Source organism: Natator depressus, chromosome 4 (assembly GCF_965152275.1).
Source record: "Natator depressus isolate rNatDep1 chromosome 4, rNatDep2.hap1, whole genome shotgun sequence".
NCBI lineage: Eukaryota > Metazoa > Chordata > Testudines > Cheloniidae > Natator > Natator depressus.
The window spans coordinates 58033956-58049172 of NC_134237.1; the positions used below are offsets into that span (position 1 = coordinate 58033956).

Sequence of the window (15217 nt, forward strand, 5' to 3'; positions counted from 1 at the left end):
CCTTTCCCGTCCCCATGAGTTTTACTGTGTCTCATCCTCTGTCTGACACCCCTTCCAAACATCTAGCCCCACTGTTACCTCAGGGGAAAATTGGGGCTTTTGATGTTCCTCCTGTGCTTGGGGCTGGGCTGCATGCTCCCAGGTGCTCTCACTGCCTGGCTGTTCTCTGCTCCTGGTGATGCCTGCAGGTGCAGGCAGGGACCAGAGAGCAGCCCCATCAGTAAAAGTGGCTGTGTAGAGTATTGAGGAAGCCAGCCCAGCAGACAAGAGAGATCTTCCCTCTCCTTGCCAATGGCAGGGGGTGAGGGCTCTGGGGTGGAGCCAGGGGTGAGGGATTTGGGGTGCAGGCTGCCCTGGGGCTATGGTGGGGAGAGAGGACTCCCCCCTGCTCTCTCCCCCTGCAGCAGCAGCACCCGGGCTGGGGGGGAGAGGCGCCTCTCCCCACCACAGCAGCTCCAGAGCTGGGCTAGGTTGGGGCTGAGGGCCGGGAGCCTCTCTTCCCAGCCACGGCAGGTCAAGGGCTAGGTTGGGGCCAGGGAAGGGCGCCTCTCCCCCGGCCGCGGCAGGTCCGGGTCGGGCCGGGCTGGGTTGGGGCCGGGTAGGGGCGCCTCTTCCCCGTCTGCAGCATGGCTGGGCCAAGCTGAGCTGGGGCTGGGGTGCCTCTTCCCTGTCCACGGCAGGTCCGGGGCTTTGGAAGAGGTCTCTTGCCCTGCCACAGCCCTGAGCGCCTGCACGGCACTTAATAGGCTGCCTCATGGCTGCACAGTTCAGAGGAAACATAGCTCATGAACCATGTTGCCATTAGCTTCTTCACTAAGGGCTTGTCTTCACTCCAAAGCTAAATTGGTGCTGGTGCAATCGATGCAGCAGCATCAATATAGTGGGTCTAGTAAGGACAAAATCATGATGGGAGCATGTTCTCCCATCGATTTTTGTACTCCACCTCAATGAGAGGCGGAAGCAATGTTGGCAGGAGAGCCTCTCCCATCAACATTGCGTAGTGTGGACCCCGCAGTAAGTAGATCCAAGCTACGGCAACTTGAGTTACACTACTAATGTAAGTCAAATTGCGTAGCTTAGATCGACCCGCAGCAGTAGTGTAGATCTGCCCAAGGTGTGTGAGCTACTTCCCCTTCTGAGATGGATAAGAACTGTTGAAGAAAAACTAATATTGCTGTGTTAAATGAGGCATACTGTCAATGGAGCACATTGCATCAAACAGCTCCACCCTACTCTTCCACCTAAGCAGACCTGTGAGGTTAACATGGGACCTAAGTTTATAGATGTACGACATGCAGCCCTTCCATAACAATATAGTGATAGTACCCCATTTTCTAGGATTAGTGAATATTTGCTCCCTATACAGAGGAGAGGGGCTCTGTGTGTTAATTACCATAAACAGAAAGGTAAACTTATGGGAAAAAAAGATGTTTGACTAGATTCTGGTCTCATACTGGGTTAAATCAGACATGCTAACCTGCAAAAATAACGGCAGAAATGGGGCTTGTTTTTGGCTTAATTGGCTGGTGAGTTGCTTGTTAACTAGTTTTTGGCTTGCATCTTGGTGCTTGTTTAGCTTGTAGCTTGTTGTACCCTGTTGCTGCTTCTTTTTGATCGGCTCCCAGCAAGCAGGAACAAGGGGGTGGGGGAGGACAGAGTCGGGGTGCACAGCAGGCCCACCACAGTCCCAGACTGCACACCGTGGGGATCTAGTCACATAGAGTTTTGGGATTCTTAGGGGTTGGATTGTTTTGAAATGTGATTAGCTTGATTTTTGGCTTATTGTGAAAGTTGGGGTGCTTATTTACCATGTGAAAGGTGGCAACTGTGGTTTAAATCCATATTAAGTTACTCTGTGTTCACAAGCATGACTGAGACCAGACTTCAAAGCATATAATTTAAATGGATTTATCTTTAGTTATTGCAGTCCAGTTGATTAGGCACTGGAATAGGAGTCAGGAGACCTGGATTCTATTCTCAGCTATGCCGCTGACCAGTTGTGCAACCCTGAACAAGTCACTTCCCCTCTGCTGCAGTTTCTTCCTTTGTAAAATGGGGACAACAATATTTACCTCCTTTGTAAAGTACTTGAGGATCTACTGAGTAAAAGGCTAAGTATTATTATTCACACTGTGGAAGTCTCTATGGAGAGTTTCTTGGTCTTGTAGCTATCGTAGTCTTGAGAACTTCAGAATCACAATTGTATTTGTTCATTCTACACATAATTATAAAAATTGCATTAAATTTACCATAATAATTGAGCAGTCATTGGAAACTACCTTTGATCTCTCACTTCACCCCGACCCCATTCAAAGAGTACACTGAATCCAACATTCACCTCCAAGAGCTATTACCATTATTATAATAATTATAGTTATAAACCCCATTGTGCTAGGCACTGTATACACAAGATTTATCTCACCAATTTCTGTATATTGTTAGAAGTCTATTTATGGACTTCAATTATATTAAAATAATGTTTGGGTTTGAAACCCAGTGTATTTTGGGAAAATGAACAAGTCTGAGAAGACATAATTACCTTGACAATTTTTTCAAATTTATCCAAGCTCTGAATAATTTCTCGATATAAAGTATTTTCTAAATATATTTTAGAGCTTTTCACAGATATTCAGTGTGAATTCCCTTCCCCCCATCCTACCATAAATACTATTTTGCTCCAATTTTAAAAAGCATGTTATTTTAGTGATTCCGTATTACCAACCCAAAAAGTTCAAAAAATGTGAGTCAATCCACCCAAAATTATGAGATTTTTTTTTTTTAAATCACATTATTTTGGAGACAAAGATTAAACCAAGATCATTTCAATGGAGTGGAAAGTCATCACAAGATAATGATTTCCTGTAGCAACTGGCAAACTGCTCATTATTTGGATTCAGAAAATCAATACTAGGATCTTTGAGGATACTAATATTTAGGAAATAAATCAGAAAACTGAATTAGTAAAACCACAGGCCCTCAGATACCCCATCTCATCCTAGCCTGGCCATCTTTAGTGGGTGAGGTCAGCTTTCTCCTCCAATTCCTCTTGTAGGTCTTTGAGGGCCAGCTAGTTGACCACTTCCTGGGTTCTTTGGAGGGCCATCAACTAGTCTATTTCCTGTCCTTCTTGAATTCTTAAGGTGCCGGTCCACTCTTCACAAATCCAAGAGATAGTTCTATGCCTTCTACCTGTATTCAAGAATCCTCTAAAGGTCTCTGGTACTGCAGCAGCTGTAACTGATGGAGTCTTGAGGGTACACCTGCTGCAGAAAGTGAAACAGGCAAATGATCTGCTTCCCCATAAGATAGCTCTTCACTTTTGGGATGAGCAGACCTACCTTGCTAGTCCCTCCCACATGCAAGATTGGGGAGCTGACCAATTGAACGCACCCGGAATGACCAAGGGATCAGCCATAGGCCCTCCAGCTGGGCATCCTCCAAAGACAGAGATAGGGAGTGAGTGAGGAAGAGGCCATTTTCTGGCCAAATATGTCCAATATTTACAGTAATTCAGGCAAAATGTAATTTACTATTTGATTTGCTCATCCTTAATTTCTTGCAGCTACATCCATTTTAAGGCAAAGTGCATTTGGTTATTTTCAAAGCAGGAGACACTGACTTATAACAGTGTTCCAGTACCGTGGCTTTCTGTTATAAGAAATGGTTGATATGCTATAGATTTAACTATTTTATCTGATGCATATTAATGCAGAGTGGAATGATAATGTGCTATTATCTAACTGCTACAGTCTGAGAGACTTAGAGAAGAGACTTGATATTTCGGAACAATCGTATCCAGAATTAAAGATACGTGAGAAAGACTCTCCTTAAAAATTAAGAGAAAAATATTGAGGTTAGGGAAGAACAGAAGCCCTCTTTTTCTAATAGCATTGTAGATTTTTCTAAAACTGCTCCATCTGAAAGATGACTCACAAGAGATTGGGGTTTTTTTTAAGCTCTTCCTTTTAAAAAAATTCTTTATGATGAATAAAGAAGGCATGAAAGGTTTTTTTCAAAAAAAAAAAAGGGGGGGGGGTTCCCCCTTTCTTTTTTTTAACCTTAGAACTAGCAAGAATGTCAATTCATAATTTCCTGTTCTCCTGAGTATCTCAGTGATGTATGTGAGCTCCCAGACACTAATTGAGGAGATTAGGATGGAATGGTGGGGAGAAGTAATAACTAACAAAAAAATCCATTCTCCCAAGTGTTCATTAGGGATTGGAATTAAATGTGTTTTTAAAAAGTTTTTTAAAACAGTCTGACAAAAAAGCCCCTACACTCTCAAGTATCCTCCTTCAAATTTCCTTTCATGTCACCATTTCTCTCATGTTCCAGCTGAAGTATTGTCTTCCAGGACAGATAAGATCTTGAGATCTAGTGTACCAGTTTTCAAGCTCTAAAAGCTAGATATGGAATCACAAAAATGACTGCCACAAACATGGTCCTTTTGTGTATACTCAGCACCAACTCCTGCTATCCATCTTCATCCTTGAAAAGTCTTGTCCATATTCTTGCCACAATTTCACTGTGTTCCTAGCAGTCTCCCAGATTCCAATATCATTTCCTCCAATCACTGCTTCTGCCAGCACCTCCCCCATATCCAAGATCTGATTCTGCTCCTATCCATACCAAATCACAGCTAGTACTGGATGATTCCAACAAAATCAAGAACCATCCCTGGATAATCTATGGCTTTATCATATACGTTTAGGTAATGGTGTTAAAATGCAAGTTTAAACAGTTCCATCTAAACCAGTTTCTTACACACCAGGCACTGGGAATGCAGTCAAGCTGTGTTAGAAGTTCTAAAACTATGCTCTATTCTAGGTTTAGCTGGAACTGTGTTTGGGCACTGTTCCTTTACTCGGTTGCTGGTCCACTGTGCATGGGCCCGTAAACCCTGATCCTGCAAATACTTAGGCACAAGCTTACCTAGAAGTACATGAGTAGTCCCATCAATGTGCTTAAAACCAAGAACGTGTGTGTTTGCATTTCAGCAGTTATCTTACTGTTCTCCTTAAAAGCTGTATCCAAGAGGCACTAGGGTGTTCACTGATGACCAGGTAAATGTATCTAAGAACTTATATAAATAGCTAACATACTCACTATTAAATCTAAACTTAGTTTCAGTCTTCAGTGCTTTTTCTAAAAAATAGTTGTTCCTGAAAAATCATGTTAAAAACTGAAAATTAACAGAAAAAGCAAGTTTTCCAAGGACACAAAATTAATAACTGAATCTAATCCAGGGAAAATTGAGATCAGGCTTTTAACTAATATGTTTAAGATGTGTGTGTTAGGCTGGGTCTTTTTCCAAGTGCCTAATTTTTACCCACAGTTTTTTTTTTTTTTTTTTTTTTTTTTTTTTTTTTTTTACAGAACAACATACTCTATTCATTTTGGGCAATCTACATGAGCCCTGAGCAATTCCACTGCGTTATGTGTTTGCTTCTAAAGCGGTCCTCACTCCTGACACACTGAAGTAAATCTGAATAGGTTACATATGATCCTGGTTGGAGACAGGACATTTCTTTGTCCCTGCCCTCCTCACTCATCTTGATGCGTTCTCCAAGATTCACGTTAGAGGCCTTATTTCTGCTGCAGAAAATAATTACATGTGAACCTTTTAAGGGCTTGAAGAGGTATTAAAACCAGTGTTTTAAAAGTAGCATATTTATTACCTAGCACAGGTAGCATCTTCTTTTGAAGTTTATCGATAGCAATTATAATTTCAGCAAGTCATCAGCCAAGGTATTTATAAAAACAACCAGGTTTAGAGATTCGGGGATTGTACTAGACTCTGGTTTGACCAGCTATTGTCAAACATTTTGTTCTGGGGAACTAATACGCAACCCTTTGTGGACCACCTCCCCTCCCAATACCTGCTTCTTGTCCAACTATTTAATTCTCAGTCCACCAGCAAAGACTCTCTGAGTGAGAGTTTGTGTTGCACTCCTAAGAGACGCAGCACAGAACTTGCAGCCCAGGGGAGGGGAAAAAACAAGTGATTAAGAAGCCACTTTTATGTCCTCCCAAAGGGCTCTGGGGACCACAAAACTCAGACAGCCCCAAAGAGATGTCCATATTATAGCAGCACGGCTGCCCAGAGTCACCACAATACCATGTGCTGTGGCTCTGCCCATCCCAAGCTTCATCCCTTATACCAGAGCCTGTGAGGGTGGTCCTTAGAAGACAGCCTATGGCTGCCTGCCTCAGTTCGTATGTCAGGGAAATTCTCCCCAGCCCTTTACACCAATTGGTACAGCACGCCAGCTGGACTAGTGGGACTAATACAGGCACTAAGGAAGAGGCAGAATAGACAGGCTAAAAACACTGTCCTTTCAAAAACGTCCCTCTCTTTTTCCGTAGGCCACATCTGGAAAGGAAGAGTAGGAGGAAAGTGGCATGGTAACTAATGAAGCGGAGCGGGAGTCAGAGGGTATGTGGAGATCATTGGGAATCAGACTGTCTGGAATGACAGGAATAGAAGGTTAGCAGGAGTTTCCCAACCAGCTCGTGCAAGGGCAGTTTTTCTTACAATATTAGCAACTTGCCCTAAAACTGAGATGTAGTTTCTAAGACAGCTTAAGCCACAGTGCACTCAAGGTCTTATATTGTTCTGGGGGGAAACAGCAAATTTTATGGAAAGTCTCTAATTCTATCTGTGTTTATGTGATCATTGTGAAAAATGGCTGCTGTTCACCGGATCTGAATTAAAATGCAAACAAAAGAAAAAACACATAACAACAAAGTGAATGGGAGAAGAATTTAAACCTGAAAGATGGAGATGGGTGGGCAATTAAAACAGTTAATTTATCTGTGTTATGCAGGTGAAATTTCTGAAAGTGTTACTCATCGAAATGAGGGCAGCTTTAAACAACATTATATCATGGATGGATATCATGGGGATGGATCACTTGATGACTACCTGTTCTACTAATTCCCTCTGAAGCACCTGGCATTGGCCACTGTCAGAAGACAGCATATGGGCTAGATGGACCATTGGATTGACAGCATGGCCATTCTTATGTTCTCATTAGGGCCAGGGCCGGCACTAGGATTTTTACCGCCCCAAGCAAAAAAAAATTTTGGCCGCCCCCACTTTTTTTTTTGTGCCCCCCGCTCCAACTCCGCCCCTTCCCAACCCCTTCCCCAGATCCCCAGCCCCGCCTTCTCCCTCGGGCGTGCTGCGTTCCCCCCACCCCATTGCTTCCTGAGGCTCCCCCCCTCCCCCCCCGGCAACTCCCTGCCCCAGCTCACCTCTGCTCCACCTGCTCCCCTGAACACGCTGCCGCTCCACTGCTCCCCCCTGCTTCTCAGGCGAGGGAGAGGCAGCACGTTCAGGGGAGCAGGTGGAGCGGAGGTGAGCAAGGGTGGTGGGGAAGCGCAGGAAGTAACAGGAGGAGGAGGGGTAGAGGAACTGCTCCCCGCCCCAGCTCGCCTCCGCTCCACCACCGCCGCCTCCCCTGAGCGTGCCGCTGCTCAGCTTCTCCCTCCCTCCCTCCCAGGCTTGCAGCACAAAACAGCTGTTTGGCGCGTGGCAAGCCTGGGAGGGAGGGGAGAGAAGCAGAGTGGCGGCAGCGCACTCAGGGAAGCAGCTGCAGGCGAGCTGGGGCGGCGGGGGCACATTTCTAGGGGAGGCATGGCCGGCACCTGAATGCCGCCCCTAGAAACGTGCCGCACCAAGCACCTGTTTGTTTTGCTGGTGCCTGGAGCCAGCCCTGATTAGGGCCAGTCATTAGGAAATCCATTCAGTTCAAAATTCAAACATTTCAAATTTTTCTTCATTCCAAATTGGAACAAGAAAACGAAAACTTCAAAACATCTTCAGAACTGGAATTCCAAAATTTCATTTGAGAAAAAAAATGAAACATTTTTGTTTTGACAAGGTTGAAATAATTTCATTTCAATATAACTGATATGATTTTAATATAAATTATAATATAGATAATGACAACAGAATACAAAAATCAAATGTTTCAATTTATATACCAGACTATGTCATTGTCATAATCTAGTCAAAATATTTCAGCTTTTATATTACAAAATATAATATTGTATTTATATTATTTTTATATTAGGGTTTAAGAATTATTTTTAAATTATAAAATAAATAAAAAAATGATGATTGGTAATCAGAAAGTTCCTGCTGTAATTGGAATAATATATAAAGGACATGATATGTCATGTCAGTGAGCTGGGCAGCCAGTAAGCCACCCATACAGTTGTGGAGCCCTGCCTGTCTGCTGGGAGCAGGAAAGCTTTCTAGCATGCCCGGCTTAATGCCCACAGCAATCTGGGAACCCGGCCCTCTTGCCAACCAGGCATCCAGCCAGGAAGCAGGCAGAACAGCCAGTATGTCTGATTTCCTGCCAGCCTACTTGGCTGGCAGGTGGGCTAGCAGGAAATCAGCAAAGCAGGCAGGCAAGTTTAGCCTGCCAGTCTGCCTGCCAGCAAAACACTTTGATTCCATCAAACCAGCATTTTCTGATGGAAAACTGTTCCGTCAGAAAATTTTCAACAAGCTCTATTTATCGTGTTTGAAAATAGCTGTCAAGTGACTTTGGTGACATGGTGCCGTCTAAAACTTTACAGTCAACGCAGTCTGGGACAAACTGTGTTCTGTGTCATGTCCGTGCATTAGGAGTAAGTCCTGGCCTCAGCAACCAATTGGTGAAGGAGGATGAGAATGGACAACTTGCCCAAAATTTAACAAAGAAGAGGTCATTAGAGACTTAGGGGAAAGAACTGTATTCTTGGAATATGGGGGAGAAAAAACAAATTGGACAGGGTCTAGAATAGAATTGAAGGAAAGGAACATGAGACAGCAGTTGTAGCTGACAGGCTCAAAAGAGTTTAGCTTTGTTTCAAATGGCATTATCCTCCACTGCTCCATTTACTCTCTGGTAGCAAGAGGGAGTTCAGGAGAGGGAGTTGGAGATAAGGTGATAGGCAGAAATTAAAAAAAAACAGAGCTGAGGAAAAGATAGCAATGGAAAATGGATGAGGGGAAAAGAGGAAAATGGTGACCAGAGAAGATTCAGATAAATTTTAGAGGCATCAGACTTTTCAGGATTTTAATCAGAATCTAATGGTTTGAAAGTTTATGGCCTATCACTAAGACTGCAATTTGGGCACAGAACTTTTTAATAAATTTCACAGCAGAGATGTGGGTTTTTAAAAAAAAAAAAAAAAAAAAGATGGAAAGACAGATCCTGGAATGGGAGGTGCGGAAAGATGAGGCCTGGGTGGTGGAGTTGGAGAGCAAGCCAGCCCTACATTCACTCCACAGCAACAGCTCCAGTCTCACAGGGCTGGGCCTAGCTTCCTACTCTGGGCATTGTAGCCTAGGGCACAAGGTTGCAGCACAGCTCAAGTTTGGCCTGTCCAACCCTTCACAGATGGAAGCAAAGGGTCAGACAGGCCAAATTTGATTGGCATTGTGATCTAGTGCACGGGGTCATAATGCCACTCCAGTTTGGCCCATCTGCCCCTGCACAGATGGACCTAATTCAAAATCATGATTTCTGTGACCATCATGACCTCCATGACAAAATCATAGCCCTGCCTATCATTAATGGGAATTCTGAATCAATGAGAGTTCTTTTGTATAAGAAGGATGTTGATAAATTGTAGATGGTTCAGAAAAGAGCCATGAGAATGATTAAAGGATTAGAAAACATGCCTTATAGTGATAGACATAAGGCGCACAATCTATTTAGATTAAACAAAGACAAGGTTATAGGGTGACTTGATAACTGTCTGTTGTACCTACATGGGGAGCAAATATTCAATAATGGGTTGTTCAATCTAGCAGAGAAAGATATAATATGATCCGGTGGCTAGAATTTGAAGTTAGATACAAAATTACGCCTCCTTTTCAGTCTGAATTTAACAGTTAGGGTAATTAACCACTGGAACAATTGACCAAGGGTTGTGGTGAATTCTCCATCAAGATTAGATGTTTATTTTGGGAAAGTTCTATAGCCAGTGTTATACAGGGGGTCAGACTAGATTATCACAATGGTCCCTTCTGGCCTTGGAATCTATGAATCTGTAATATCCATAATCCTTTTCCAGCTCACGAACTTTTAGGTGTGCTGACATCTAAGCTCTGGTAATATTTGGATGCTCATGTGTATGAACTGAGAGTTCTTATTCCTGTGACAGAAGCAAACACTCAGAAACTTAGGGAAGCTGAAGTCACTGTCTCAGCATTTAACAATTTATTGCTGGGGCTTTTGCTTTTGTTTTTTAAGTCAGAGTTTTATCAAACAACCCAGTATGTATTTCATAAACAAGCCCTTTGCAATTTTGTGTTTGAAGTACAAAAGACAATAGGGAAAACCTGTTAAATCTATTAAGATTTTAGACCATTAGAAAAATAAAATAGCTAATTTTAATCCAAAGTGAATTTTAATGCTTTCTTACTATTACTGAAGGAGAGTGAATTGGCTAAACTCCCTAACCCACACCATCAAAGGGGTGGGGGGAAGGGGAGGGAGTTGAGAAATAAATACAGGAATAGAGTTCTTACCCTGAGGAACGGTAGTCTGTTTTATTTCTTTCAGAGCGATCTGAGAAGAGAGGAAACATATTATCAGCACAAAAATGTTAATGTTCTTTAGCAACACTTGTACAAAAATCTGAAACAACTTTCACACCATACTATTAAATATTATAAAGGGACTATTCAAAAATAGAAGCTGGATTCTTTCTTTTATGGGATGGTTTGTCTGCATTTAATTGGTTTGCCAGAGACAAGATAAAATAACTAGAAATGTTTATGTTTGTTAAATTCCCCTTCTCAAAACACAGCCTTTTGCATGCTTATTCTTTTATCTCTTGTTTATTAAGCTCCTCACTAAAATGAAAAGGACTTTAGTTTAAAGAAGAAAAGTGTGGGGGGGGGGGGGGGAGGAAGAGAAAAAGAAAAACCACAGATTACTCAGCGCAAAAAAATCATTCCATGATTCATAGCTGGCAGAGTTCCCTGACAGGATGGAGGGGAAAAAATCAGCAGTCAGTTGTTGCAACATCTGCAAATACACTGAATTCAGTACTGCTCTAACATTAACTCTTTGCTTTCCTTGCAGTTTTAGGTGTGGAGTTCTTTTATGCTCTCCATCAAGGCTTTGATTATTCAGAGTAGTATTGGAGGAGGGAGTTTACTGGTGTCTAATGAAATTGAGCAGCAAATTTAAATGAAGTCTATTAGGTGCAGTCAAGGACTTAGCTAAATTGTACTGAAAAGTGCATATATTTGTTTCTTATATAGACCCAAAGCATTTTTAAAATATGAATTTTCACTTATTTGACTTTTCAAATATTCTTATATGCAAAAAAAATGAATATATTACATTAAAAACAAGTCGAGCTATCCTGTCTAAAGTAAAGAGTTGAAATTATCATTCAAGCATGGCAAATATTTTATCTAATATACTTGAATATACTAAAGATACTTGAACTCTTTGAAAGAAAACTAAATGAGATTCATATACTATTGACAGGTTTCAGAGTAGCAGCCATGTTAGTCTGGATCCGCAAAAAGAAAAGGAGTACTTGTGGCACCTTAGAGACTAACAAATTTATTGGAGCATAAGCTTTCATCGGATGAAGTGAGCTGTAGCTCACGAAAGCTTATGCTCCAATAAATTTGTTAGTCTCTAAGATGCCACAAGTACTCCTTTTCTATATACTATTGAGATACACATTTTCCAAAGTTAGAGCTGTCTTGATTTATTTATAATAAGGGATCCAATTTATAATTAGAAGCATGTTCTTACTGATTATATCCTCACTGATCAGTTATTTTGCCTCTTACATTCTGTGTGCGCCCTTTAGGATTAAAGCTTCTTTATTTGTATTAGTAAACTGTTGGTTTACTAAAAAGCCTGTCTAACCTTAAGAAATACAGATATCCATGAAGATCCTCCTGTCCATTTGACATGTATTTTGAGATTTAAAATCTCGTATTTGAGCAACAATTTGTTCTCTGGTAGAACAAAGACAAACAAAACATATTTGTGTCAATTGTTCTGTGTAACAAATGCACAGTGGGAAAGTGTTTCCCTCTCCCATTTCTGCATGGGTTTGCACTTGATTCTATCTTGCTGCAGTTTGTCAGTAAAACTGATTACTTGACACTTATTTCCACATCCAACTCATGTTCAGTTTACAGGTGCTCAGCTCCGATTCTCACAGCCCTGCAGCACATCATCTGTTAAATTTCTGCTATACTTTGATCTCCATTTCATCACACCCCACCGTGCTCAGTTTGCTAGCTAGAATCAAATGTAATGTGTCAAACCAGAGCCACAAAAGCAGTTGCTCATACACACAAAGAAAGTCTTGCTCATTCCATCCTTAAAATTTCCCAGGTAACCGCCTTACCTGTGGCTATTCAGGGACAGGCAGAGGTTCCCACTTAGTCTACTTGCCATCTGTTGCTGGGATCCCAGTTTCCCTGCCATTTTTGCAGCCATTTAACAGCAATATACTGACAGGACATTCCAAGTTGGTACAACATGAATGTGAATGTGCCAGCAACAGCGGAGAAAAGGAGTCAAAGAACATGTAAACAACAGCACCAGAGCTTTCCTCCAGAGCCCACTTCTGATTGGCAGATTTTCCATGGCCAGGCCCCACAACTGGAATGCTGTCATTCAGGAAGTTAATGCAAATCCCTTCTCCCTTTAATTCTTCGTTGAAACAGGAAATGGTACAGCTGTTTTAAAACATATTTTATTTACTGCTTAAAATAGAGAAAGAACATCATCGACTGAGCTTTATTTTAAAAAAAAAAAAAAAATCAAGGGAATGTACTACTTCTAAGTAGCATAAAAATAATAAAACACTGGTCTTCTTGAGGTTATAGGCTCATTAAGAAGTAAATAAGCTCTGTTTAACATGATTTGTGGCAAGAGACTCGGTCACAAAGGGTTTAATTTCAAAAGTGGCTTTATCCTAGCTTCCAATTTTGTTTCTATAATTTTGCAATTCTGGGCAGAATTTTACTGTTACAAATAACCGCAGGCCCAGCTGATGGCATTTAGATCTCTAGCTATCTGATTTGTGAGCATAGAATAGAAGGCTGATTCTAAAAAATTCTGAACAAAATGAAGCCCCAATGTTTGTGCTGTTCCCTGCAAGTGAATCCCTGGCTCACAAAAGGCAGCATACAGGACTGAGGCCCTCAAAATAGGATATATTTTATAGAAAACATGCCATGTAAGATAACATATGAGAAGTCATGATTTGCTGAAACCCATTGTTCTGTCCAAATATGTATATTAGTTAGTGTGTATGAAGTTATGAGATTTTGCTGTATGGTTGTTATTGAAATATGTTGTAAGTTTCAGAAACTCTACTGCTAGTTCCCCCATGACAACAAGGGTGGTGATGCACCCCAAGAGGGTGTTAAGCGACTATTAATCAACAGGGGAGTTGTAAACAAGGAATTTACAATGCTGTAAGAGGGCTACGCAAGCATAACACAATAGGGGATTGCTCTACTCTGAGTCAGCAAAGCCCCCCAGGACATATATGGGCTAGTGTTTTTCAGGCTTATGGACTGAGGACATAAAATAGGGGGCAGTGGCATCATACCTTTGCCTTTCTCCTCTCCCACCTATTCTGTAAGCTACAAGAATGCTGGGAAGACAAAAGACTTGAACTGAGGAGACTGATCCCAGGCTTAAAGGGGAAGCCTGTGTATTAAGCAGGGTGGATAAAAATCAAATTTATTTAAATAAAAAAAAATTTTTTTTTTAAATCCGATTTTTTCAATAAAATGCTTTTTGAGGAAAAAACCTAATCTAAAGGTAGTTTTAATTCAGATACATTACAGCTCAAAGATATCTCATAATGGAATAGGGATTATAAATTCTAATTCTATAGTATGAGACAATATATTCATGACATGTTTAAGAAAAGTTTTGTAAATAAATTCCAATAGTTCACAGATTAGGGACCCACTCTTATGGGGTTCCAGGAGCTTCCGTATAGATTATTTAGGTTAATCTTTCTATCTGTCCAATGGGACTCAGTACTCAGAGTAGAAGATACCATCAGAGATGCTTAGTTTTGCAGTTCTCAGACTGTGGATTTGTGTCCCCAGAGATAACATGCTTGTTAACAGCAAATATGTTTTAAAATAAAATAAATAAATAAATAAATAAATAATGTAGAGAGGTGAGAAATTGCAGAGGGACAATCGGGTTGTGGTCGGTTAATTTGTGTACCCAGAGTCAATCCCTCACCTCTCTCTAAAAGTGCAAAGTTTCAAAAAGTTCAGTGAATAGAAGATTGTTGGGGAGCGGAATAGATCTGGACAAGTAGAAGAAATCTGGTGATAAATGTGAGGAGGGAGGGACAGGCAGGAGAAACAAAGTGAAACTGTTTGAGCAGCATATTCCAGAAGTCTTGAGGTCTTTCTGAGTGTAGCCTTCATTGATTTGAGATCTACCATACCATTCTCTCACTAGAAGGGAAAACCTATCATGGCAGCAGGCTGTAAGAGAGACCCAGTTTGGGAATATTTTAATGAAGTTCCTCTACCTGTAAGACAGGCATGCATGCAAAATGCAAACAGTGCAACAAAGAAATGCAAGGCCTGGTTGCCCACATGGAACAACATCATGAGAAGTGTTCCTTCTCAAGAGGAAGCTGCGTTGAAGATGATGAAAGGAACATGTCTGAACATGCACGATCTTCAGGTTGGTAAACTTTTTTTATTTCATATTTCTTTCTTAAGGACTGCCTGTCTTCCTTCTGGACTATTCTTGAATTCTCATGTTTGAGCCAAAAATATAGTTGTTACTCTATGGTACTATCATTTTAGATGCAGTTGTCATAAAAAATAAATAGCTGAAATATGCAGATCTTCCTTTTACAATTTCACCTTTAAAGTAGTACTGTCTGTGAATGCAATGAGTAACACTAAATGAGCAATATGGTAATAATAATTAAATAACTGCGTTGACTTATTTTGTTTAGGAGAATCCATCCTCAACATACAGGATTCTGAAGACTATCCACCTTCAAGATCACCATCATTTTCTATAGTTTCAGAGTTATCTGCCAATGATAGTGTTTCAGTCACATTATGTATGTCACATAGCCACATTATATCACCTGCAGCAAAAAGGGGAAAAAAATCTCCAGCATCCAGAAACAACCATAGGTAAGTTTGTGATAACAACCAGCAGATTACAAAAAG

The 15217-nt window shown here is 41.2% G+C and overlaps 1 protein-coding gene across 2 annotated transcripts in view; it reads right to left on the reverse strand.

Annotated features, from left to right (window-relative positions):
• Nucleotides 1-15217, reverse strand: part of SH3D19 (SH3 domain containing 19) — a 118175-nt gene that overhangs the window by 83391 nt on the left and 19567 nt on the right. For both annotated transcript variants that reach the window (XM_074950983.1, XM_074950982.1), the window contains exon 2: nucleotides 10535-10574. In XM_074950983.1, coding sequence (XP_074807084.1) covers nucleotides 10535-10574 — 40 coding nt within the window. The remainder of the gene's footprint in view (nucleotides 1-10534; nucleotides 10575-15217) is intronic.